The 26,794-nt window shown below is 39.5% G+C and overlaps 1 protein-coding gene across 2 annotated transcripts; it reads left to right on the top strand.

Annotated features, from left to right (window-relative positions):
* Positions 1-9,387: 9,387 nt before the first annotated feature.
* LOC310858606 (ribosomal protein S6 kinase beta-2-like) lies at positions 9,388-25,624 on the top strand. Of its 2 annotated transcripts, none has more exons than XM_083764789.1 (16): positions 9,388-9,524; positions 11,475-11,529; positions 13,592-13,629; positions 13,730-13,844; positions 14,266-14,334; positions 15,422-15,569; positions 16,532-16,589; positions 17,673-17,773; positions 18,464-18,554; positions 18,640-18,730; positions 19,238-19,345; positions 19,714-19,776; positions 20,217-20,294; positions 20,840-20,947; positions 21,551-21,663; positions 23,385-25,624. In XM_083764789.1, coding segments are annotated over exons 1-16 (1,503 nt in total). In that variant the 5' UTR covers positions 9,388-9,522; the 3' UTR covers positions 23,650-25,624. The 2 variants fall into 2 exon arrangements, with proteins under 2 accessions (XP_083620915.1, XP_083620916.1); XM_083764790.1 differs by having other exon boundaries at positions 23,454-25,623.
* Positions 25,625-26,794: the final 1,170 nt, after the last annotated feature.

Here is a 26,794-nt window from a genome sequence, read left to right as displayed (position 1 = left end):
AGAGAGCTCCAGACTCCCCTCTCCAGAGCAACATTAGTAACTTCCTCCTGGAGGATCCCAAGGCGTTCCAAGGCTAGTGAGTCGATGTAATCCCTCCATCTCATCCTTGGTCTGCATTGCATTTACCATGATCAGATGCCATAGTGATGTCACGAGACCTGGTGCCATGGTCCATATATGGGGCTGTCCCATGTATGGGGATTTTGAGTGATACACTGACTGACTGACACTGATTGACTGACACTGATATTTTATTAGTCCATTATTAGTCCATTTAATCCAAATAGGCCATCACAGAAATTGGTACACATGATCTTTATAGTCATGTGATCAAGACGGATGTGTGTGATTTGTTTTACTAGAGCGGTGCCCATTGGAGCCTCTACAGACGATGGAACGATGCAAGTTGGAAATGCATGACCCACCCAGATATTATGTCTGTCCCCTTTTTATGCCCATATATGGAGTTCCTTGTCAGGCATGCCCAAATATGGAGTCTATGTCGATGTCAGAATGCAGACTTGGTGCATTTATAGTTATTAGATTTTAACAAAATGCCTCAAATCATGAACACAGCGTCCAATTGCTGTGAAACTTTGCACGCACATTTCCAATACGGTGAGGAACAATAATGCCACCCTTTTGACATTGCCCTATTAACCAGGAGGCACTTTTTTTGCTAAATAAAAACATCTTTATATTACGCCTATCTATACATTTTATCCAGGAGCACTTTTTCCAGTTATAGTAGTGAGAAGGAGGACATTAACATTTATATTTGTTAATCTAATAATTATCCTGTTTCAAAAATCAAAGGGATGCACATGGATGTAGGAGTGCCATTTGGAAAAGTTTAGCGCCCAACGTGGGGCTCGAACCCACGACCCTGAGATTAAGAGTCTCATGCTCTACCGACTGAGCTAGCCGGGCCATGTGCAACTGTACACTGCATCCCATTTTTAAATTTCCCTCCACAGTGACGTGTAGTTTCAACTCAATTTTGTATACTTTTGCCTATCAAACCATCCAGTTCTACAAGTTCCACAACGTGATGTCAGCTTGTAGATATGCTATTTGTGCATTAGGCATCTTTGAGTGTGGTCACATGTCTTTCACCATATTTCTTATGGTAGATATATCTCCATTAGTGTTGTTATCTTCTGAATCCATCTATCAGTAAGTTATTAGATGCAATCAAGGGATGAAAATAAAAGTAACACCACTGCGTTCATGATTTGTGGCATTGTGTGCAAAATGGGCTCCTCCTTAAAAAAAGCAAAACGGTGTTCCCTGACCGGGAATCGAACCCGGGCCGCGGCGGTGAGAGCGCCGAATCCTAACCACTAGACCACCAGGGATACATGAGAGGATGAGTGATGTCAATATATTATATGTATTTTAAAGAATACATGTTCCACCCACTTTGTTAAGGAAAAAAACAGTTAAAACAACGGAGGCACAACAGTCGCAAGCAAGTCGCAGCGTTCAGCACTGCGACTTGTTACGGCCCCTACAGACTGTAGGAGTTTTAAAGTTGTCGGCGAGTCATCAGATCGTTATGCATTTTACACTACAGGAGTCTTTTTTCTTTTAAAGTCATTGTGTCATTATATCCGTGTGGCTTTCACACTAAACGATTGATAGCCGACTAGCCTAGGCATCACACACTGCAAGAGTTCACCAAGATGCGATCCAGACCCGATACATATAGGCTACATAGGCTACATCATTTGAGCTCCAAAAATGGTCCCCGAAAGTGTGTATGACGAGCCATTAATAGAGACTACGACTAGATTTATTTGCAACAAGCAATCAAAATTATACAACAGGTTGTTCTAAGGAAGCAATCTGATTGATTGAAACAGCCTTCTAGCCGTGCTTCAAACAAACATGATGGAAGACCTAATAAAAACTATTATTAAATTCTTAGTTTTAAGGGTAACTCTTGTATAATATTACACTCAAGGGGGTGCTTTAACGTCATTAATGATTATTTAATGCACTTCGGCGCTGCCTTTCAGAACTTTCCTGCAGCATTGCACTAAAAATTCTGCGATGATCGCAAGGCGTGCATTAATGACGTTAAACCACCTCCTCTTGTGTAATATTGCATAAGCTACTTAAGGAGACACTTAAGTTGAATACATTATAAATACAATTTGAATTAAATTGGCCTATATAGTTCACTATGACAAGGGTGCAGTAGGCTATATGTTTGATTAATTGATTTGTTTTAGTCATAAATGTAAACAGGTACAGTACGACATTTAAGGCAAAAAAATCCATGTAATCAACAAATAAAAGTTCTGTTTACATACAGACAAATTGTTCAACAGTTCATAGCTATTTGCAAGTCAAACATACTTGATACTCATACAGCAGGCCATCAATGCATTAATTAACCACAATTTCTTTAAGTTAATACCGGTACTTAATTTTTGTTAAAGGACATATAGCCTACCACAAAACCAAATGATTAGTTTTCAGGGTTTACAACAGAAGCATACGTTTAAAGGAGACCTGAGAATACCTTGTATTGAACTGTACGATCCTGTATTTTTTTCCTGCAAACTGCAGCACTAATAAAGTAATCAATCAATCAATCAATCAAAAGCACGCAGCATGCTATTCTATGGAAAAGAGAGAAGACACACTTTCCTATTAATTAGCGATTTAGCGGTTACTTAACTTGTACTATATACAAGTTAGTTACACTTACACGTTGAACTCGTTGGTTTTTTTAACACTAAACCTGGAACCATCCATCGTCAACCGACCCGGTCCTGTAGGTCTGACCGTCCATCGGTCCATTTGTAGGCTATATCTCAAGCGTTGTTTATTTCCCCCCCCCCCCCCCAGTGCGAGTCCGAGCACGTTCCAGTCAGAACCTTAGCTCACAACTCCTTTAAAGGAGGTTAGGAGGGGCTTTCAAATCAAACAACCAAACTTTACCTTTGTTTATGAGTGTCAGTATCAGTGAATCCAAAGCTTCTTTCAGAGTTATTTCAGTTTACCTACACAAGTGAGTGTGCAATCAATGAGCACTGGTGCAATACATGCGCACATGTTCTCTGGCAACATTATGGCTAGAAACCTGAATGTTCTTGTTTTACAATATTACACGCTTTAATAATATTTGTCACAGAACTTGCTAATTGTTTAGTCAAATGTATTAATGTTAAAGCTGCTGTAGCCTATATAGGCTACTGGTCTGTTGTAGGCCTGTTGATTTCCTTTTTTTCATATAAGTATTTGTACGTCTTTAAATGCTCTGATGAATTCAAAATAAAGGACCCTGATGTAAACAAGCCTAGTGCTTTTTCTGGTTATATCCTCGTAGCAGTTTTTGTATTGACCTGTACTTTAGTTTGACCTGTACCCATAATGTTTCCTGGCACAGTCAACAGTTTGGTAAGTTCCACTGAAATGACAGATAGGCTATAGGCTAAGATGCAGCTGGTTCTGTTGACAATAATGGGCCAGTTATGTATTTGTCCTTAATATGCTGTGCTGATGGTACAAGTCTGATGCCTATACTGTATACTGGACTGGAGACAGGTTAAATGCATGGGGTTTGTTGCAGGGACACTGACATTTTTTAATGTACAATTTAAAGTAACTTAGTCAGTGCTACTCAAAACAACTTAGATATCTAGAAGAGGATGTGGGAAAGTGTGTTTAGTTATTTGTTCAGGTTTTCATTGGCCTTGTCATCTTATTAAAATATTGTATGAAAAGCTAGTGCCACATTTCTGTACTTTATTGACATGTTCTATAATAAAACAGAAAAGTGGAGATGTCATGTTTTTAAATCATTGAAGTGAACAGTCATGGTCATTTTTACGAATAGAACTCTTGTGTTAATTTATTCCCTGTTTAAGCTGCCCAGATGTTTTACCAATGTATGCCAAAACTCCACATGGGCACTGCATGATGTATATAACATTTACAGTTCAGACAGAGAGGAAAAGGTGATACATGACAAGGTGACAGAGATGCAAGAAATGGTGCATGCAATCATGCACTAAGACTCAGAAGATAGACACAAGGATGCATTTGAATGTCATATCATAATGTAAGGGATAATGTATGGCATAGGTGATCATTGTTGATAGATAAATCACAGACATGGTGATTTATCTATCAACAATGACCAACTAGCCATACATTATCCCACTTATTACACAGCTATACTTAAAACATAAATTAATGAATTGACCCAAAAGTGACAAAAAAACAAAGTATGTCCTTGCTTAAGGTAATGAAAGTATTCCAAGTTGGCCCTGCAGAGTGCAACGAGTCGCCTCGGAAACAAGGAAGTGTGTGTTGATCAAATCTAATACATTTTCGGGTAGGCCTACTGCATTGTCTATTTCTCAAATGTTTTCAAAAACATTCTTGAGAGTAATGTTTAGTTAAATTACATTGTGTGTTTGTTTACATGGCTGTCATTGGGTACAGCATAAAATCCTCTGAGCCTTTGATTACTTATTGTTATTCACTTATTTCTTGATAACAGGCTGCTGTTATCAAGAAATAAGTAAATAACACACCGCTGAATTCAACGATTGACCAAGCAGAATCAAGCATTCAACCAGCTGTGTGATAATTAAATATATGCAATCCAGTTAAGCACTGCAAACATAGGCCTACTGTTTTGCGCATTGTGGAAATAGCTGATTTACAAGCTTTTGTTGAAAAGCTTCTCAGCTTTTCAACTGTTGTTGTTTTCAAATGTTTGCCCAAAATAGGAACACTTGGCTGAAAGTTAACATCTTCATATAGGACCACTGCGTTTCTGAGACAATCTGTAGGCTATACTATCACAGAGTGAACAACAGAATGCCATTGAAGTTACTGAAATTAGAATTATTGTCAAATAACCATGCATCTTGCCATAATTTCACATAGACCTCATCTCCTTCCTCTAACTGCACCGTGATACCATTACCAGAATTGAAAGAACCATCTTCATTATGGCCAGCTGCGGTTACAAGTTGTTGTGTGTTCTTGTAGAGGGATGCATAGGCCATATTTCCATAGTCCCTTGAACTATGATGGTGGTAGAAATTGAAGTGATACATTCCTTGTACACGTGCTGTGAAGATACCTGTATAAAGGAGGAGGATTTTAGCTCTGGTCCATATAGCTCTAATGCCTTCATTAGAGCTATGGAACTGTTCTCTTCCTACGCTTGCATAAATGAAGACCAGCCTCTCGACTGTACCGTAAATATAAAGAATGTTTTACCTACTCACCAATTCAGTATTTATTTTCCGGTGGAAGTACATTTTATATACATCCACTAAGGAAAGTAGGTTTTCTAATTACACAAGCCGTCTTTGTATTGGTGAGTAGGTAAAACATTTTTTATATTTCCACTACAGAGGAGAGGCTAGTCTGCATTTCATGCGAGGGCTAGAACAAAGAGTGGCAGAGCCTTAATGCAACGGCAGCAAAGGGCATTAGGGCTATGGACCAGAGCTAGGAGGATTTATGATATATTATTTTGTCCTCGCATCTGTATATTAAAAGCTCAGTTGTACATAGATCATACCTGTGTTTGGACTGTAAGCGTTGCCAAGGTTGGTGAAAACCTTTCTGTATTTCAAGATGGTGTTTGTGTTGAAGGGGCCAGTGTTTCCATATTGTCCAAGTCCAGCTGAGAATGCCACTTTAGACTTGTCTAGGACACATAAAAAAACATGATAGATGACATTGCAGTGACAGTTTCAATGTTAGGACTTTTTGACAGTTTTTAAGCAACTGATTCAAATTACTGTAGCCTACAAAGAATCAAATGTGATCTGTAATTTGAGATAACTCCATTAGGGGGGGAAAAAACACCACCTTTTTTGTTATTGACGCAACAACAGTCTCTACAATTTAGCATGCATAAAGCATGCCAAATAGTAGCAGGGAGACAAAGGTTGTAGTTTCTATATTAGTCTGAAAGACAAAACATGTCACTTGACTACTTGTTGGAGCCTTGGCTTGAGCCATCAGCCAGCCTTATCACACTACCATACAGTCTTCGTTATATTCATAAAACAATATTCTACCTGATGTCTCCAGCAGTTGTTGCAGCTGATTCTCACTGGAGCCCAGCCTGGTGGCAACGTCCGTTAGCTCTGACACTGTGTTGTCCAGTTCTTCTGTTAGCACTGTAGACAGAAAACATTTTATAATTGTATAATTGTTAAGTAGATATCGCATGTTCTTCTTCACTTGACTTTACCTTCATTCTCTGTCTGTAGAATGGCCACCTGCTGCTCTGTAATCTTCAGCCTGGCTTCCATGGCTCCAATCTTCATCAGCAGTTCACACATATCAGGCTGACAGTTCCTGTCTGTCTCTGCTATGTTCACTTCACTCAATTCATTCTTCTTTGCCACGTTCTGAACTCCTCTACTGTTTCTGACACAGCAAAATAGAAACACCGGTACAATTAGAAAGGCTCTCATTATCTATTGTTATGTCTGGCCCTTAGACTAATACTGCTGTGGTATGACCAATATTTATGCTGATCTGTGTGTGAATTTATTGGAGATAACCACATGTGACTGCACCACATGACGCAAGAGGCAAGTGGAGGTTCTATCTTAGTTCCCCTCCTATTTGTCCTAAACCGTTGTTTATGTAATTAAGGTGACTGATTTGACTGTACAGAGGTTAGAGGTGTGCTATCATATCAACATACGGTATGTACATTTATAGTAGATCAATTACAGTATTATTAAATAATAAAAAAATAAAAAAATAAAATGAATGTCTCCCCAAATATGTCATCCCTATTCCCAAGGTACTCTTTGGAATAGCATTCTAGTAGGCAGTCATCCTTGAACACTGCGAGGGCAGGGGGAATAAATGTGACTGGGGGGTATTCAAACTCAGAACACATGCTAAACAGTTGTCTTTCAATAAAGCTGTTAAATCAGTGTGCTTAAAGGCTGCCCCGTGGGGAATTGTTTGTGCTGTTTAAATTATTTGAATGATAAAGTATTCAATAAATTTGGCCAGAACAGGTTACCCAAGTAGGTACCCAGACCAGTGCTTCTGTCACAGCGGCCATCAGCAGCAGTATCACACTATGTCCTGGCAAAGACATCATGGTTTGATAAGGTGGGAAATTCCACTGAAATATCGACATAGAATGCAGCTGGTTCTGTTTCCTCCAATGGACCAGTTGACCTCAATAACTTGTTGACAGTATAGCCTACAATTCCAGTCTGAACTACAGCATCTGATGCCTATGTTAGTGGACACAGATTAAAGACAGAGTTTTGTTCCAGGGGCACTGACATTTTTTATTTGCAATGCAACTTGGTTAAAAATGAACTGAAGTCTTAAAACAACTTTGAATTCTAGAAGAATTATGTTTAGTTATTGGTTCAAGCCTGCATGTTGAAGAGCTAGTGCCATGATTCTACAGGCGAGAGTCTAGAATCTAGATAGACCACCCGATGTGGTTAAAATGTGTGAGGATGAAGTGACAGGACTAGTGTAGGCAATAAGCAGTAACAAGTTACTTGTAATATATTACTGTACAATTAATATTTTACCCAGTAACAAGTAGTGTAAGGTATTACTCTGCCAAAACAGTAACATTATACCATTACTATCTTCACCCTCCAAATGACTTATTGTGGGGGCTAGCAGAGATGGAGTACTCGTAGAGAGGCTGGATAATTGGGAATTAGATTTACTAAATTGGGACTTGAAGGAGAGAAAATATTTTTGTCTTGGAGGGGCATGTTCTGCGCAACAGCATAGTCCTGCCCTGAGATCTCTGAAGATTTATATTATTGAAATCACAATAAAGATTCTGAAAATAAAATAAAAGAAGAATTAGCACATTTAAAAGATCAAGAGAGATTGCTGCATTATTTTTTAGCCTTTTTGGCTGATTGGTGACTCTTATTATTCATTTCTAAAAGAAGCTGGCAAAACAGATTGTGCTGATTCCAAGTAATAAGTAATATAATATTATATTATAACTTTTTTAAGGAGTAATATGTAATAACTAATAAGTAACATACGCTCCTGAGTAATATTGCCCAACACTGATCAGGACTACTGTATGTAGGTTACCTTAAAGTAAACATTTCAGATAATCTGAGTTCACAGGAGTCATGAAATGATACGTATCTTGTTATGATGTTTGCCGATATCATGTACAGTAGGCTACATGACCAAAATACCACAAAACTACAACCAAATTCTAAATATGGTCTTTGAGTGAGGCAGGTTCTAGCTCTTTGTTTCACTGACATGTGTCATGTCCTCTCCTCACTTCTTTTCTTTGTCCCTCTACGTTGCAGAGTAGTGTGTAGCCTAGTCTGGTAGTTGTATTGTGATACAATGTGCTGGACAGTTCTATTTACTGTCAAACCACTGTTTCCTGTGAAGTCATATACCTTCATCATCTTACACATTCTGTTGTGGTGGTGGACAGGTACGTGCACTGTTTTGACATACATTCATTTGTTGCATTATGTGAAGGAACACATTTCCCAGTTATCAGCTAAAGAAAACTGGGAAATGTTGATACTAGTTGAAAAATATAATGAAATTACTATCGTATCATTGTGGACTGTCATTATAGTGACACTGCTATATCTTGCGCCACCCCTTACCTCTTATCCCTAAACTTATTTGCTATTTTTTTTTTTACTATTTTAAAACATTTTAAAATAGTTCAAATAGCTGATCTACAAGCTCACAACATGTCCATGTAGATTGGCAAATACGTTTAGGGATAAGGGGTGGCACAAGATGGAGCCTGCTGCCCTAGGGCTCCATTTTCGTCACCGCTAAAACCCCTTATCCCTAAACGTCTTTGCCTTTTTTTTTTACTATTTTGAAAAACATTTTTGAATAGCCAATCTACATTGACACGTTGTGAGCTTGTAGACTGGCCATTTTAACTATTTCAAAATAATAGTAAAAAAGGTTAGTTTAGGGATAAGGGGTTTAGCTGTGATGAAAATGGAGCCCTAGAGTTTTGAATGTGCTGTTAGAATCATAGAAGTGATTGTTAGTCTTCTATGGTGTTTGTAGGCTGAAGTGCCATAACTAGTGCCATAACTATTAAATCGGTTTTAATATTGTCCCAAATAAATAATTACTAATTATTTCAAATGATTATGCATTAAATGAATTCATTTGTATTTTATAATTGTATAAGAAAGACAGATTAATAATTAGAATAATTAGTATTTTTCTTTTCTTTGTGAATATTCAATCAATTACTAGTTACTACCCTTGTACCTTGTTGCTGGGGACCGCCTGTGTGAGGGTCCCCGGACCTCACTTGACAACACATGCAACTTAAGTGATGACGTTAAAGGTTAAAGTTCCAACAACAAGGCAAGCTGTGTGTAACTGTGTATGTATGTGTGACTGTGTGTGTGTGGCACTGACTGATACACATCTCAATCTCATTCCTATGCTGTGGACTCTGTGGAGTACGTATTTCCAGCTAAAATGTTAAGGAGAACAACGGCATTACCTTTAATGTAGATGTAAGTATTCATGATCAATGATCACCATTGCTGATCGGACGTCGCGAGGCTGTGATCGATCAGTACAGAAATGTATGAATTACAAGGATAATAACAGTTAGCATTAGCATTAGCCTGCTAGCTGTCAAACCAGTGTGAGAGTGAATGAGTTGATGTGCTTATTTCAACGTTTCTGAGCGGAAAAGATGAGACCGTTAACATGAAAACATATATTGACATACTGGCATGTCAGCGAGTGATTAGTTGTAGGTGTAAAATGTAAAAGAATAATTCCCACGTTGTTTTTGTTTGGGACACGTGACACCGGGTTATGCTAACGCGTACACGGTACACGTTTAGCATCGGGTGTAATCTGTGGTGGAAAAAATACTCACATTAATTAATTTACTTCTTTTCTTTTTACAAGTAAAAGTACTCATTATGCAGAATGTCCCAGTTCAAGTTTTCAAATGTAAATGAATGTAAACAACATCTTTTGAAAATAGCAGATCAGATTTTCAAATGCCCGAAATGTATAGGGCTGAAGTCATGGTTACTGTATGTTCTGTAATATTATTCAAAATCTAGGCTACTAAGTAACTAATAACTAAACTTTTAAAATAAATGTAGTGGAGTAAAAGTACAAAATTTGCCTCTGAGATGTAGTGGAGTAAAAGTAAAAAGTACTGGAAATTGGAAATACTCCAGTAAAGTAAAAGTACCTCAAGATTGTACTTTAGTAGCACGGTACTTAAGTAAATGTACTTAGTTACTTACACCACTGGTTGACAGCTAGTCTTGTCATGTCATTGTCTGAAAGGGATGCCGCTTGCCTTAGCCTAAGATTTAGACTCTCGTAGATGTATAAAATACATAGTCTAAAATCTTAGGCAGCTGTGTTCTGACAACGAGTCAGGTTATTTAATCTGACATGTCAAGTTCGTTTAAAGTCCATGGGCAGTGCTCTGATAACATCTGTTTGCACTTTTCATCTGCTTGTTTATTTATTAATAAACTAGAAAGCCAATAATCTTATAATGTATAGTAATGTTCATGTGATGGCATTCTTTATTTATCACCATGAGAACGGCATGTGACTGTATATTCTCAGACTGTATTCATTTCATTTGCAGTGCTGTTGGCCATTAAGCTTCAAGCTACTATAAAATTTGCCTATAACTAACTAGCTATAGATACCGGTACCCTTCATTAAAAAAATATTAGTATTGACTATTGAGCTACACTAAAATCTCTTTAAAAATAAGTAGCCATGCAGTTGCACTACTTGGTGAATGTATAGTTCCATTACTTCCATTGAGATACTTTGTAGCTTAGTAATGTGGTGATTCCTGGCAATAAGGGGCATATGATTACATTCATGTAAAACATACTGTGGGCTTTATATGTAAAATATACTAATGGATGGAGAAGGATTTAACCCATTTTGACCTGAGATCAGATTCTAAGAATGTCTTCTACATCCTGACAGTTTTCTGAAAAAGCTATGTTCCTATGTCAGTCGTTCTTCGATTTTTCAAAAATAGCAGACCTACAAGCTCGTAGCGCGCCACTCGGTGGCCCGCTATGAGCTTGTAGATCTGCTATTTTTCAATAGCTAAAGCATAACACAATGCTAACACCAAAAGGAGTTCCAACCCAAAATGGGTTCTTCGATGTGATGGACAAACTGCACTGAAAAGCGAAAACATCATAACCGCGGTATAACACAACATCATAACACTATAAATATAGGTGCCTACGCGAGCATAGATGGATTTAAGAACCAAGATCGATACACCGACCTAAGGACAGCTCGCCTCAAGAGACCCATATCCATCCCTGACGGTACTCTCTCGGCATTATCCCAGACCAGCAGCCCTATACTTAGGGCTCGGTCACACCGACGACAATGCTTCTTTGCGTCTCTGCTTGGGAAAAATGAAAGCTGACATTAAGTTGACTGTGTTTCAGGATGGCAGGAGTGTTCGACATCGACTTGGAGACTGAAGATATCAGTGATACAGAGGTTTGTATCAACCACATCACTGTGCAGCTGCTACATGTACTAACTAGTTGTACATGAGAGAAATTAGGGAAGGAACAATATGTATAATGTTTAACAATATGTACACACGTGTGTGTGTGTGTGTGTGTGTGTGTGTGTGTGTGTGTGTGTGTGTGTGTGTGTGTGTGTGTGTGTGTGTGTGTGTGTGTGTGTGTGTGTGTGTGTGTGTGTGTGTGTGTAAAGGAATTATAGCAGAGGACAGTTTGACTCTAGGTCTTGCTTGAAGACGCTGTGCAGTGTGTGCGCACAAGGGTCTTACTCCTAGGTTATTGTTAACTAATTGTTAACTAAATATGTGTGTACGTTAAAGCTTTAAAGTGGCCTTTGCCAGTGTCCATGGCATTGTTCGTAGCCCACTTCTGAGCTCTCTCTCGTCTAGTTCCTTTTGACAAAGACGTTCCAGCCCATCTCTCATGCATGCCTGGCTGGGACTGGGAAGCATGCATGTGTTGAGATAAAGGAAAGGAAGTGAGGCCTTTATATTTTTACTACTATGTGCTGTGGAAACTAAAGCAGATTCAAGCAATCTCTACACAGTATGCTTCCCAAAAATTGCAAATAGACTGTATTTGGAAGGAAAAATGTGGTACCTTTTCTTAACTAATCTAACCCTAGTGAAAGTGTAAAGGTATTTTCCTATGTACATAAAATCCATTATATGCATTTAAACCATCCTTTTTTATTGAATAAAATATAATTTTGTCAAATATGTATGGTCGAGTATGTTAATACAACTTATACAATTGGGGTTTGCCTCCCTGCTCTTTTATTGAGACATTTAGATCGTGTCAAAGGTCATGTCATTTCTCACCTAGACATTTTCACCCGATGGTCAAGATTCATAATGCAGCTTTACATCACCTGAGGAGCAGTTCTAGGTGGATACCTTTTTGTGTCCCGCTGGGGAAAATCAGTTTAACAACATGAACCCTAGTATCCTTATTACGGGGAAAACATTTACTGATGTACGACACGTACGTGTAAGACGTGTAGATTGGCTATTTTTTGGCAAATAGACATGGTGTAGACGAGAAGGGGACCAAGATAGACCAGGGACAGTTCAACACGTAAAAATCAAGGACTCTTCGATTCTCTGAAGGCTCATCGCAGTCAGTTTTGGCAGCAAATAAAGTTAGGCCCCAGTGAGATTTGAACTCACGACCCCTGGTTTACAAGACCAGTGCTCTAACCCCTGAGCTATGGAGCCTGATACAAAGAGTATTCATGAGTCGCCTCACTCACCTCAGAAAGAGCCTGATACACAGATCATTCATGAGTTGCATCACTCACCCCAGAAAAGGTGTGAAACCCCTTTTTTTTCCCCCTTTTTTTTAATACTTCAGAATATAATTGACGGATAAATGAGTAAGTAATATAAAACGAATAAATAATATTGACAGGCAATGTAAATGTTCCAGATACAATACAAATAAAAAAATTTATAAATGCGATAAACAAGGAAAGAAAAAACAATTAAACAGTGACAGATGGTAACAGACAAACAAAACAAAGACAACAGGACAGACACTCTTGCTCTCAAACTCTCCCAACAAGTTGTTGTGCACTCTTAGAGGGGTATATTAACTAAACTACTTTACATTTAAAAAAAAATAAGAAAAAACACTCAGTTCCTTTTTATTTATTTATTTTTCAAATTTTTGATTATGTTATCTATTGTGTAGGAGGGGTTACCGTGCACGTATTGAAATAGTCAATGAAGGGTTTCCAAGTCTGTCTTCACTCCCTCTCAATTCAAACTTTATCTTTACCAATTGCAAATAGTGCATAACTATTTTTCTTTCATACGTGTAGTGTGAGTCGGAACCTGTGCTTTCTTCCAATTCAACAGTATCAGTCTACTAGCCAGTAGAGTCACACATTTTACCATGTTATATTGGAATGTAGACCGTTTGACCCCAGGCTTTTTGACTCCTAGAAGAACTGCTACCACACCTTTTTGAGTGAAAAGGTGCGATGCAAACCTGTTTTAACATTGGTTAATTTCTCCTGCCCTAATCTGTAGGATGACATCTGTGACTTTACTGAGACAGAGACGGAAATGTAAGTGACATTTAGAAGATTAGATTACTGTATTATACCATTTACTTCACACGTTGTGGTTTTGTTATGGTTTTCTCTGATCATCTCATCCTCCGTGCAGTGTTCAGACGGAAGAGGTGGAGTTGACCAGTGATATTGTGAACAGAGACAGTGAGAGAGTGGGACCTGACTGCTTCGAGCTTCTCAGAGTGCTGGGGACAGGGGGATATGGAAAGGTAGGGTGTGTGTGCACGTGCGTGTGTGCATGTGCGTGCGTGCGTGTGCACGTACGGCTGCATGAGCGTGTGGTTGCATGTATTTACACATTTTAAGCTGGCATTCATTATGAGAATATTTAACCACATGAACCCTATACAATGGACTTGAATAAATTACAACTGTACTTGGACCGTTGTGAGCATGTATCTGCTATTTTTGGGGGGAATGTTTCCCCCCAGAATGGGCAGGCTGGGGTTCAAGTGGTTAAAATGTTTAGCTTCACCAACCTTGTATCGTTGATTCGTTGGTAGCCAACATTACCTCTTGGAAAGTTTATACTGTGATCTATGAGGCTCTCTTACTGACACCGCTGCCATCATTGTTACAATAATGTCAAGGCAATTTAACATAAAACCTTGATTGGGTTTGTTCCTGCAGGTGTTCCAGGTGCGAAAGGTTCAGGGCGCCCAAACGGGCAAAATATTTGCCATGAAAGTGCTCAAGAAGGTACATCACACACATACACTGCCTCCAGGTTGCTCCTTCAGAACCACCACAGACGGCTTTAAAATGATTAGTTCTCTTACCCACACTACAGTATACAGTAACATCTGCAGTGTTCATTTAACTTAGAGAATGTACAAATGGAACTAAAAGGACCATTTGTTCCCATTTTGTACACGCTCTGGTTAATTTTACACGATGGATCTGACTGTGTAGCATCTTCTTTTTGTATGTACTTTTGTGTTAGTCTTAGGTTGTTTTAGTTTATTTGTAACCTTGGCTATTTTAAAAGGACAGAAAAAAAACCTCAATGAAACATCATATCATTAAAAACCTGTTAAAACAGGCAAAGCAAAAAAAAAATTACACGATTAATTTCATATCCACCAAAATACTAGGCTATGTACCGCATGAAATATTGACAAAAACTAAGGACATTTTCTTTCGTTTAATCTAGTTAGGGTAATCACACAACAGATTATCAGGTTTTTATTTTATTTGAATCTTTCAGTTCAATTAAAATGTTTTTCTTTTCCCATCTACAGTAGGTTTCATTGTCATTAGTTTTAGCTATCTATATTAACGTTTTACCTTAACCCCTGTGAATCCAACACCTCCATTTATCCCCTGTTTTCTCATCTAACCTAACCTGACGCTGCCAGATCCAAGAAGCTTGCTACACAAAATTGTTTCACAGCTTATTGGGATCTGGGATCGCGGAAGCAAATTCGATGACGGGGCTGTTCCTTTTTTTCAAGATACTTGGTAGATGATTGGATGGGACCGTCTGTCTATCACCGTGTGGGCGTGCAAACACAACCAATCATATTGACGTGTCTATATAGCTTCACATCCGGTTTCGCACATATCCCGCCCTTAGCTCACGCTGATTGGTTAGACCATGGAGCTGTTCGGTGTTAGCTGAACTCCCTGAGAGATTCCAGATGGATGCTGTATTGGGGAACATGGTTACCCAATACCGCCCCCATCTGGCAAAGTCAGGTTACATCTAACCACCCATGCATCTCTTCCTCTCTGTCCCACCTCACCTGCCTCCCTCCCTCCATCTCTTCCATCTGCCCTCCTGCAGGCCAAGATTGTGCGTAACGCCAAGGATACAGCCCATACGCGTGCGGAACGGGAGATTCTGGAGACGGTGAGGCATCCGTTCATTGTGGACCTGCTGTACGCATTCCAGACGGGCGGAAAGCTATACCTCATTTTGGAGTGTCTGATAGGTAAGACAGACAGGCAGGGTGGATGAAAACGGAGGCCGCGCTCTGGAATCGGCATAAACACTGCACCCAATGATGGACCACTTCAAGGAACCGCATTGTTGTTTTTGTGTGAATCTTGTGTGTAATTAAGTTTAAATGGTCGTCGTGTGGATTTCAGTGACATCATTCATGTGTCACTCCATGGACAGTAAAAAAACAAAAGGAGACAGAGCAATATCACTTAACGACTTAAGCCCTATATACTTAGCCGTATGACGAATAGCAACAATTGAGATATAAGACAATGCTGTCAGCAAAACTGGCCAACTGAACTGACTTGATCATCTCGCTAATCATAATCTAATTATAGCCTTTTATTGAATGTGGTTAATACTATACATACATACATTACACATACATTACGAACAAGCATGCATTTTAATACTCCATTTCATATACAATTCGCCAGCATTCCTAAAGATGCAAGGACATGGTTCTTGTGGGTCATAAGGACCATAGTTTTGCATATCCTCTCTATGCCCTAGGTTTCCTGTCACTATACACTCTCCTATCTAAATACGTCATGAAATGCATATATAATATAATGTAAGAGCTTTTAGATATAGATGTCCCCATTCAAAGAGATGGGAGTCTTGTCTTGTTTGTTGTGGAATAAACCATTTAAACCCTCATTCTGCTACAAATATCTTTTGCAGAATATAGCTGATCTACGATCACAACGTGTCCCCATTGCAACACATGAGCTTATAGATCTGTTATTTTTCCTCAAATCTTCACCCCACAGGGACACTAAGATTCATGTGGTTACGTTATTTTCCAAGATTGTAAGAGACTTCTACTTCTCTTGAATAGACTTTGTTGTGCATACATTTCTTACATCTCCTCCGAAACTACAGTGCCTACCCTGTAGGTAGAAAGTGACAAAATGCTGCTGTTACTAATCAATTTATTATGTTTGTCAGGAGGGGAGTTGTTCATGCAGTTGGAGAAGGAAGGTATCTTCATGGAGGACACAGCCTGGTAAGCCTGCTCTGGACACTCCCCTTGAGATACTAAATCACTGTTTCATTACATACTGTAAAAGCAGGACATTTACTAGCCTTGGACATTTACTAACTTCATCATCCAGTTAAGTATGGTAGTTACAATTCTAGAAAACGTTCACCTTGAATTACCCTGTTATCTACAGTATATGTTATTGAGTTTTGATAACTTGGATTGTTTACACATTGGAAAGTAAGCAGAATACTGCTGTAGTTAGCATTGGAAAATCTTATGTACATTATGTACACAGTTATTAGTGTGTAAATATTAAGAGGCGGCTGTTCATAGCTACTGTGGAGTCAGTACTGCTGTATGGGGCTGAGACATCACAGTACAACAGGAAAGAGCCCTGGTTGGAGTCTATACAAGAATGTTATGAATGGCACTAGGTGTCCATGGACGGACCGCATCAGAAATGTGGACCTCTATGGGGACCTACCACGGGTCACAGACAAAGACTGAGTCAGGCACCCAGAACTTGTATGGGAGCCAACCCAGGGCAAAGCCAGGAGGGGAAAGAAGCGCACCACCTACGACGTGGACGTATTAGGTGACAGCTTAGCTAACAACACTGCAGAGCTCAATAACGCATTCTGGTCCTGAAAGTCAGAGGTTTGCAGATGCTAAAGGTCAGCATAATGTGTCATTTAGAATTTAGAACCATGTCATCTGATGACAGCCTTCTCTTCATTCTTCACATATTTGACCTTTGCCCATGACATGTATTGGATGGTTTTATATTTCCCCCTTTTCCATTTTCAATGGATGAAAGTGTTGACATTGACGGAGTCTGCATGGATAAATGTAAAAATTATAATATGGAGAAATAAAATAAACGTATAAAATATATTTTATGAGGACAACTCTCCAGTCAGAGCGCTGTGGGTAACGAGCCGTTTATAAACCCTTGAGTTACCATCTGTTCATTTCAGATACCTTTTTAATTTGCATTTCTTTGATTTATTCTGTCACGTAACCGATCTCAATCTAATAGTCCCGTTCAGACAGTTTTGTTACGTTTGTATTGACATGTTTGTGTGTGTGTGTGTGTTTGTCTAGTTTCTATTTAGGAGAGATCACATTAGCTCTAGGTCACCTCCATTCCAACGGTATCATCTACAGAGACCTCAAACCTGAAAACATCATGCTCAACCACCAGGGTAAGCCGCTGTGTGTGTGTGTGTGTGTGTGTGCGTGTGCGTGTGCGTGTGCGTGTGTGTGTGTGTGTGCACGAGAGCTAGGGCTTTAAGCAACTAGTCGACTATTCGACTAGTAAATCCACTACTAGTTGACCTCATTGGTACTAGTTGATAAGATCAGCTAGAATGCTAGATTATAGTCACCAATGTACACAGTTTGTATTTCTTTTTTAAATAATAGGTAGTTAAACAACTAGTCGACTAGCAAACTAGGCTAGTAAAAATCACTAGAAGTGAAAGCCCTAATGTGTGCGTGTTGCTAATTCTACTTTTAAGTGTCCAGCAGAGGAACTCTTATCTATTCAGGGAATCTGAATAGAACATAATAACACCTTGGCAAATGCCCTGCTCCCCTTTCTCACTGCCATGTTCTGACAACACACTGACAATCTATACTGAATTGCCAATGGCAGGACATGTGAAGTTCTCAAACGGCACATCTGTAACTCAAAGTATTATTTTTGTTTTGTAGCCCCGTCACGCAGCGATAAGTGTCTGCTTCAATGTGTAGCTTGAAGGTGCTGGCCTACGTTGAAAATGACTCGTAGCCTAAATGGTCTTTTCTTGACCTTCTTGAGGAAAACAACCTTCTCTTCAACGGGTGTATATTTGACACATTTGTATTCAATTTGTTTTGTTTTGTATTGAAAGGACACATCAAGCTGACAGACTTTGGTCTGTGTAAAGAATCCATTCATGATGGAGCAGTCACACACACCTTCTGTGGCACCATAGAGTACATGTAAGTGATAACGCACGCATGCACTTCTCCATCACTTCACCCCCATTCTTACCCTCTCATCCTCATTCTCTTTTCTCTCTCTCAGGGCTCCAGAGATCCTGACTAGGTCGGGACATAACCGATCAGTGGACTGGTGGAGCCTGGGAGCCCTGATGTATGATATGATGACTGGATCGGTGAGACAGAGAGATACATAGAGGGGGGGGGGCGGCCCTGATGTATTATATGATGACTGGATCGGTGAGACATAGAGGGGGAGGGGGGTCGGGGTCTAAAGACGAGACAGTGATGATGTAGGTTCTGCATGTTTGATGTTTCTATGACTGCTGGGCCTAGGAACATTTCAGAAAGTATTATATTTCAGGAGGTTAAACAGAGCTGCTTAGATGTTTTGTAAAGAAAAAAAAGTGAATCTGTCTTAATTAACTGCTTTCAAGCTGGCGGTGCTACTGCTATTTGGGGCAATTCAAATAATTGTGTAAAAAAAATATCAGAGATCAGCTATGTTTGCTCTACACACCATATGATGAAGTACTATATACGGGTTAAGTGGTATCACAAATGTACAAGTTAACTCATGTTACTCATTCTAGGGTCACATACTAATTTGACATATAGAAATTGTGCATGCATGTTTCACATGTCGTTCCTTCTGTCCTCTTCTCCCGCTGTCTCTCCACAAGCCTCCCTTCACAGCTGAGAACAGAAAGAAGACCATCGATAAGATTCTCAAATGTAAACTCAACCTGCCTCCGTATCTGACTGTCGATGCCAGGGACATGATCAAGAAGGTGTTGTAACGCACGAACAAACACACACACACACACCAGTGTTTCCCATGATTGCATCCCACACAATCATGACCAACAGTATGAATTTTAGTAGGCGGCCGCGAATAGACCAAAAAAAGGCAAAAGACAGCAAAAAAAAGCAAACTGAATCACTAAAATTATAAATTGTAGCAAATAATCAAAATCTGGAATCTTGTAGATCTTCTAATTAACTAAGGACATTTTCTCTATGATTTTAGTTAGTTCATTTTGTAAACACAATTCCATTTCAGTTAGTTTTCTTTCTTGTAACACCCTGGTGTTGTATTTAGTTAACATTTCAAGTAATGTAATGTAATGTCTTGGTTCTGCCCCCCTTCCTCTTTCAGCTGTTGAAGAAGAGTGCAGCACAGAGACTGGGCTCCAGCAAAGCTGACTGCGCTGATATCCAGGTAACAAACAAACTGGTACAACGCATGGATTAAAAAGTGCTCGGTCGCTATGACTGATTTCAGTCATTTGGATAGAGAAAATCGCAGATCTACAAGCTCACAACACGTAGCAGCGTGACGTGTTGTGAGCTTGTAGATTTTGCTATTTTCTGTAGTTATTTTAAGATTAAAGCGTATTTGAAGTGATCAAACATGCAATAGAATACATGTTTAGAAGCATCTTCCATAAACATGCATGGTCTCAGAAATGTCATAAAAGCAAAGTTTAAAAGCATCGACGAATGTGATTCTTCAACTGGTTGGCTGTATGTGAATGTGGAACAGCACCAATGTAAGGTTTACAATGATAATGCCTGAACACCATCGTTACATTGCAGTCATCAGATTAAACATTTCTTTATTCCATGAGAATGTCTCTGAAAGGCTTTTTCCTTTTGCAGAAGCATCCGTTCTTCAGACACGTCAACTGGGATGACCTGCTTAACAGGAGAGTGGAGCCGCCTTACAAGCCCCAGTTGGTAATGAACCAGCCATCATTACACTTTGGTCACTGTTAGTGAACATCTGTACATAATGCTGTTTTGTTCTCACACACACACACACGGACAAAAAGGGTCTGTGGCCACCATGATTTTAGTATGAGCTTGTGAGTTCATGCACGATCTGCTTGCTTAGGGCTGAAATATTTTCAAGTTGATGGTTTGGAAGCGTTTTTTAGACTAAGGGCCCATGGCGGTAGAAAACTCCTCAGTGGTCAGTGGACACAGCCTCTCGCACTGTCTTTAGCCAAATTCCAATACTCCAAATCTTTCTCACTCACACTCGGTCACTCCAGCATGGTGGTGTTATGGTGAAATTGGTGACCTGGCGAAATATGTTTTACCATTTTGTGGACTTCACATAACTTACATTAGTTATGTGAGATTTTGGGTATTGGAGTTCAGTTTTTGTCTCTGCCTCACGCCCTCACTCTCTCCTTGTCTCCTCACCCCCCTCTCGGACCTCAACCACCCCAATCCCCTCCCTCCCTGTCCCCTGTGTCCCTTGGTCCGTCTCTCTGTAGCAGTCAGACGAGGACGTGAGTCAGTTTGACACCAGGTTCACCAGACAGACCCCGGTGGACAGTCCGGATGACTCCACACTCAGCCACAGTGCACAGCGCGCCTTCGCCGTAAGTCTTTCCCCTCAAACGCACGTTTACCAAAAGCTTTCTTTCTCTTTTTACTCTTCTTTCTACTAATGTCAGAAATGCCTCGTACAAAACTAATGCAGTGGTTTTTAACCCTTTTCATACAGTATCAAGGTCCATTATTTATTCGGCATTTGAGCCACGGACCACCATTTGATGAGATTTACCCTCTCCGACGCAAGACGTAGAATATGTTGTTGTCGTTGGATTTTGTTCACAATTCCATGCTGTATTGATGTGGTACCATGGGAGAGATAGTCAATAGTCAAATGTTGATAGAAAACAAGTATTCTACATTCTCTAATTGTGTAGGCTTCTTTTTATTTAAGTAATGTAGGTTTTTAACAATAATGTCACTCTTGAGAGCGTAAAAACAACCAAATGGACCCGTTTAATTTTACCCTCAAGAGTTAAAGATCTATAATTTGGTTACCAACTCTCCGTCATTTAGCTGGGGACCACCCCCCTCAAGGACCAGTGGTGGTCCCCGGACCACTGGTTGAGAACCACTGATCTAATGAAACACAAGAATAATAATATTTTATTGAACTGATTTGACAGTTTGGATGATTGATTTCCCGCCAGGGTTTTTCCTACGTGGCACCGTCTGTCCTGGAGAGTTTGAAGGAAGACTTCTCCTTTGAGCCCCGAGTGCGACCTGTACGCAGACACAACAGCAGCCCCCGCACGCCGATAAGGTAACGCTGTGATGTTAACAGTACGCACATGTAATGGATCCTACCTAGTGACGTTCCAATAGACAATAGAGGGTATGCACATGCATACAGTGAGTTTAATGTAACTTATAACTTGTAACTTATCCCTTAATTTAGACCTGACAATATTCTACAAATGCCTTCTAAATTCTGACAGTTTTCTGAAAACCCCATGTTTCTATGTCAGTGCTTCTCAAGCGTTTTCATGTCAAGGACCCCCAAAACTTATATGTAATTGGCCGCCGACCCCCATCTGAAAATATTGTAGTTCCAGGGATCCTCCCAGAAGCAAAGATTTGAGTTAAAAACGTTCGCTCTGAAAGAATATTATATTCAAAGATTTGCGTCACATTTTCACGATTATTCAAAAATAGCAGACCTACAAGCTCGTAGCGCGGCACTCAGTGCCACGCTATGAGCTTGTATATCTGTTCTTTTTCAATAGCTAAACTATAACATAATGCTTAAAACATCAAAAGGGGTTCCCGCCCAGAATGGGCTAAACAAGGTTAAAAGCTACAGCAGATTGAAAACATGGCTGACTAGTAAGCATTGCAACACATGTTTATGTGAGCCCAGAGCCATGGGGGTACCAATGTGCAAGCATAGACAGTGTTGACACACCTACATCTAACATATACCCATTATTAAATTAAATTGATTAGCTGCAGCTGTGTTGCTTACATCATGGTTTACTATCAAGGTCAGTCTTAAGGCCCTGTCACACTGAAAGTGTCATAAGTCCACCTGTTTACATCTATTTCATTTTAAAACTGATTTATTCTTCTAGAATTGTCAAACAAGTGAAAACAGACTACATATATAGAATACATACTGTACACACTACAATGCAGTGATGTGCACCAAAGCTACCGGTATATATAGAACCGAGCTCTGAAAGTTGCATCAACAGGTCTCGATGCCTCTTTTGTGGGGTACAGCCATTGTAAGCAAGGGGTGCATTCAACTGCTACTGAAACACACCTTTTTCCATGGCAAGGTTCTGTATCTTTGTCGAGATGGCATGAGGTTAAAGAAGCGATACAGGGGATGATCAGTGTCTTTTGATATTGAAACTTGCTAACCATGTAATGGCCTTACTGTTCATAGGAGTAGGGAGTCCGATGATCTTGGAAGCAATACGGGTAATACTGAAAAGTTTGTTCCTGTTAGGCATGGGCAGTATGGTGTAGAAACATGCGGAACAGTACAACAGAACAGGTTGGATAATGCTTTTGTACAGAAATAACAGAAGATGAGGAGCAACGGATAATGATCTTAGCTTACGAATTACATAGAGTGACTGGATAGATGTAATGTGTTGATTAAACCCAAGTTTGTTGTCCAGTGTGAGTCCAAGATATGTGAAGCTGTCAACCTGTTCTACTGTTTTACCATTGACCCATTTTGAACGGGAACCCTTTTGGTGGTTACATTATGTTATAATTTAGCTATCGAAAAATAGCAGATCTACAAGCTCATAGCGCGCCACCGAGTGGCGCGCTACAAGCTTGTAGGTCTGCTATTTTTGAAAAATCGAAGAACCACTGACATAGAAACATAGCTTTTTCAGAAAACTGTCAGGAAGACATTTTTAGAATCTGATCTCAGGTCAAATTGGGTTAATGAGGAGTGGGTTAAGTCCAGTGTGGGTTGTTTCAATGACCAGTTATTTTGTTTTGTCCACATTCAACTCTAAATAGTTTTCAGTGCCCCACTGAAAACGATCTCTTCTTGTCTTTCCTCCCTCCTCCCCCCGTCCACTCCTCCAGCCCCATGAAGTTCTCTCTGGCAGGTAACTTCAAATCCAGCAGTGGCGACGCGGAGCCGGACGCTCTCTCCCCGACGTCGCCGGCGGCCGCTCCTCCTCCTCCCCCTGCCGCGTCGACGCCACTGGACAACGGTGTCCCCTCGCAGCCAATCAGGACGCCGGCGAGGAACAAGAAGAAGAATGGCCACCGGAGATGAACCACAAGAGGAGTTTTCTTCCTCCTAAGGTTGACGCGCAGTGCATCGCTTAACCGCTGATGTATACCCCGTCGCATGACAAAGCGGACGCATTTTCAGTCGGCTGACAATATGGCGTGTCGTGCGTCCTTTGTCATATGACATGGCCGGGCAAACAAAGTATAATCTGTTGACGGTGATTCGTAGGTTGTTGTTTTTCTTGCTGGTTGTCTTTGTGTTTAAGCCAGCTTCAAAGCAATCTAAACTAAAGCCAAAAGTTTGTTCATTTACAACACATTTAGTCATATTCAAGGGTTACTTGAGTATTTATTTTCCTGGAGAGTCTCTCTTATCAATTTAGAAATGTTCCTGTGAGGGTCATGTTGATTATGTAGCAGATCTACTATTTTGACACAGCGCCATGAAGTAAAACATAGCTTGGTTAATAATGCAAGAAAGCCTGTCCCTGGTTTTCTTTCCTTTCAGTGTTATAATGCAGTACATTTGCTGTGGTTTATTATTTTCCTAAAGGTCTAATCTGACATCATGTGCAGTCATCAGCGACCACCTAGGCATGTGACGTTTTATTATGATTTTTGTCACAGTTTGTATCAATTTAAGAAAAGGGAAACGTTAACCACTGGTGCTTAAAATCGAAACAGACCTCAGATTTCAATGCATCCTCTCTGGCTCCTCGGCCTGAAATCAAGATTTGTCGCCTGTAGGAGTAATATGGTGTTGGATAAAAACACACTTTGTAGAATGTGGAGAATGATTATTATTATTATTATTCCGAATGTCTCCTGGAGGGAAGAAGAAATGTGACCTGTACATTATCTAAAATGTATGATTGTTGTCTTGTCTTCATATTTGTCTCATCCAGCAGAATATTCCGTGTCTACTGCCAAACTAGTTTACACTGCAGCTGTCGTCTTCATTTTCCAAATGCATCTGTCATAATGTGGTGTTAATTTTGATCCAGGGGGATCAGTGTATTAGTGGTATTCCCTTAAGACCACTTTCTACCTGCCGTCCCTATTTTGGGCATGTCGTCATAGGCAATGTTTTTTTTTCTCTTCTTTTTTCAAAGAAATCTTCAAGCTCACACTGTGTTGCCATTGCAAAGTGTTGTGAGCTTGTAGATTGGCTATTTTTGCTGCATGACACTGTCATATGATTAGGTATGAAAAGTGGTTCAAATCTATTGTTTTCAGAAAGATATATAATATTTTTAGTTTTTTTCATTGGTTCCCCATGCTTCTTTTATGGACATAACACGAAACGTGGTACTCTGGTACAGATGCAGTCATACAAAACCACTCACATATTCATATATGTTTTTGTAATTCACATGTGTGTGTGTGTGTGTGTGTGTATATATATATATATATATAAAGCTGTCTAAAATGGACACCTTAAGATGGTCTTGTATCAAAAAGAGTATTTTTGGTTTTCAAAACAAATGTATTTATATAGGCGTCAAATCAACATGAACCCTGGGCCTAGCATGATGGCATCACAAGACCTTTTACGGGTTTGGTTTTCTTGCTTGATATGTCACAGATTGATGTGTTTTATATTTTTCTCTGCTGTTTAACTACCCACGCAAGACACTGGAAAAGATGATCGCAGTGCTCTTACGACTAGGTGTCTGAATGAGCATTGGGAGTCTGTTATTGCTTATGGAAACATTCATTGAAGGACCTTGAATTGTAGGGATAAATTATTTTCCCTCAAATAAGCCTCAGTCTTGTATGATTACTATTGAGTCTACAATCAGGCTTGTAAATCATTATGTATTAAAAATAAATATGTTGTTTAGACCAGCAAAGATTTGCCTTGAACATGGATAAATGTAATGGGACAATGGGACATATTGAATGACATCATAATGTAACTGATGGTTAAATTTTGAGCTAAATTGCGCCTTCTTATAGCAATTCATTGTCTGCATGTCATGTATTTAAAGCTGCAGTCCAGATGTTATTTTAATGAATAAAACGTTATTTTAACCAACCTTTGTACTTGTGTTAATGCAATATAATGTATACTAGCACATACAATTGGAAGTGGTCTCATAGGACACCTACTGGTTGACAAGTATTACTGCATCTACATCTGTCTGTCTAGGCCAGGGCTAGGCTGATTGATTCAAACGAAACAGGACAATACAAAAACTGCTACGAGGATAAAACCAGAAAAAGCACTAAGACTTGTTTACATCAGGGTCCGCCATTTTCAATTCATCAGAGTATATAGAATTTGTACCGTATATTCATCAGGCTATACAGATGATGCACCTTGATTTGGGGTTTGTCTTGCCATTGTGTTGGTAATAATAGAAATAATTAAGATATATATATTTTTTTTTATTGTAAGGTTAATCAAAGCAAGCATAGTAACAGTAGAAAAACACAACATTTTATAATATACAGCTTTGTGATATTGTTATGTAAACAAGGGTTTTGGAATTAAGTCTATCACCATTTAGCGTCCCTGATTTCTAAATTAGAATATGCATCCTTTCATTGCCATCTGTGGAGTATAGCCTACATGAGTTTGACAACCTTTTTCAACTAGCCTATTAACGTTTTGGCAATGATCATACAAAGTTTGGGCAAGGTTCATACATTCCTCATTTGATAGACTTCACTTTTCTAGACAGAGGACATCCGAGGGGGAGAAATGGGCCGTAGAAGTATAGGGACATCAACCTTTCAGTGAAAAGGGTGACTTCAATCTTCTTTTTTTTGTCAGTTCAGTGGTCTCGCCTTGATATTTGAAGGAATCCACAGCAGAGTCGTACCAAAGACTCAAGAAAATGTGAAATTCAAGCATCATGTCCGGTGTACAGTACTGGTACTGTACATCAAGCTGCCTAATGTCTAGTCTAGGAAGACCACATCCATGGGTACTAAAAGCAAAGCATTGAAAAGTGTTAAGTTTTTGCACCACAAAAGATAATAATTTGTGCCCCAGCAACAACATGCATGTTGTGCCTCAAACTGATTTTCTCCCCAGTTGAAATGAGATCCAAAGGCGCATTGTACTGTTTTCTAAATCATCTTATATATACAACCTAGGCACATTTGTTCTAACTAATTATCATCACTATGGGATGGTGTCAATTCTGTCTACACATCGTTTCATCTGCCCTTGTGAATTA

The sequence above is a fragment of the Protomyctophum parallelum genome (assembly GCF_964188405.1).
Source record: "Protomyctophum parallelum genome assembly, chromosome: 5".
Lineage (NCBI taxonomy): Eukaryota > Metazoa > Chordata > Actinopteri > Myctophiformes > Myctophidae > Protomyctophum > Protomyctophum parallelum.
This window is presented reverse-complemented; position numbering and strand designations above follow the sequence as displayed.

Coding starts and splice junctions, on each gene's coding strand:
- LOC310858606 (XM_083764789.1), top strand. Junction 11,530..13,591: donor AAGATATCAGTGATACAGAG/GTTTGTATCAAC, acceptor CCTAATCTGTAG/GATGACATCTGTGACTTTAC. Junction 14,335..15,421: donor CCATGAAAGTGCTCAAGAAG/GTACATCACACA, acceptor GCCCTCCTGCAG/GCCAAGATTGTGCGTAACGC.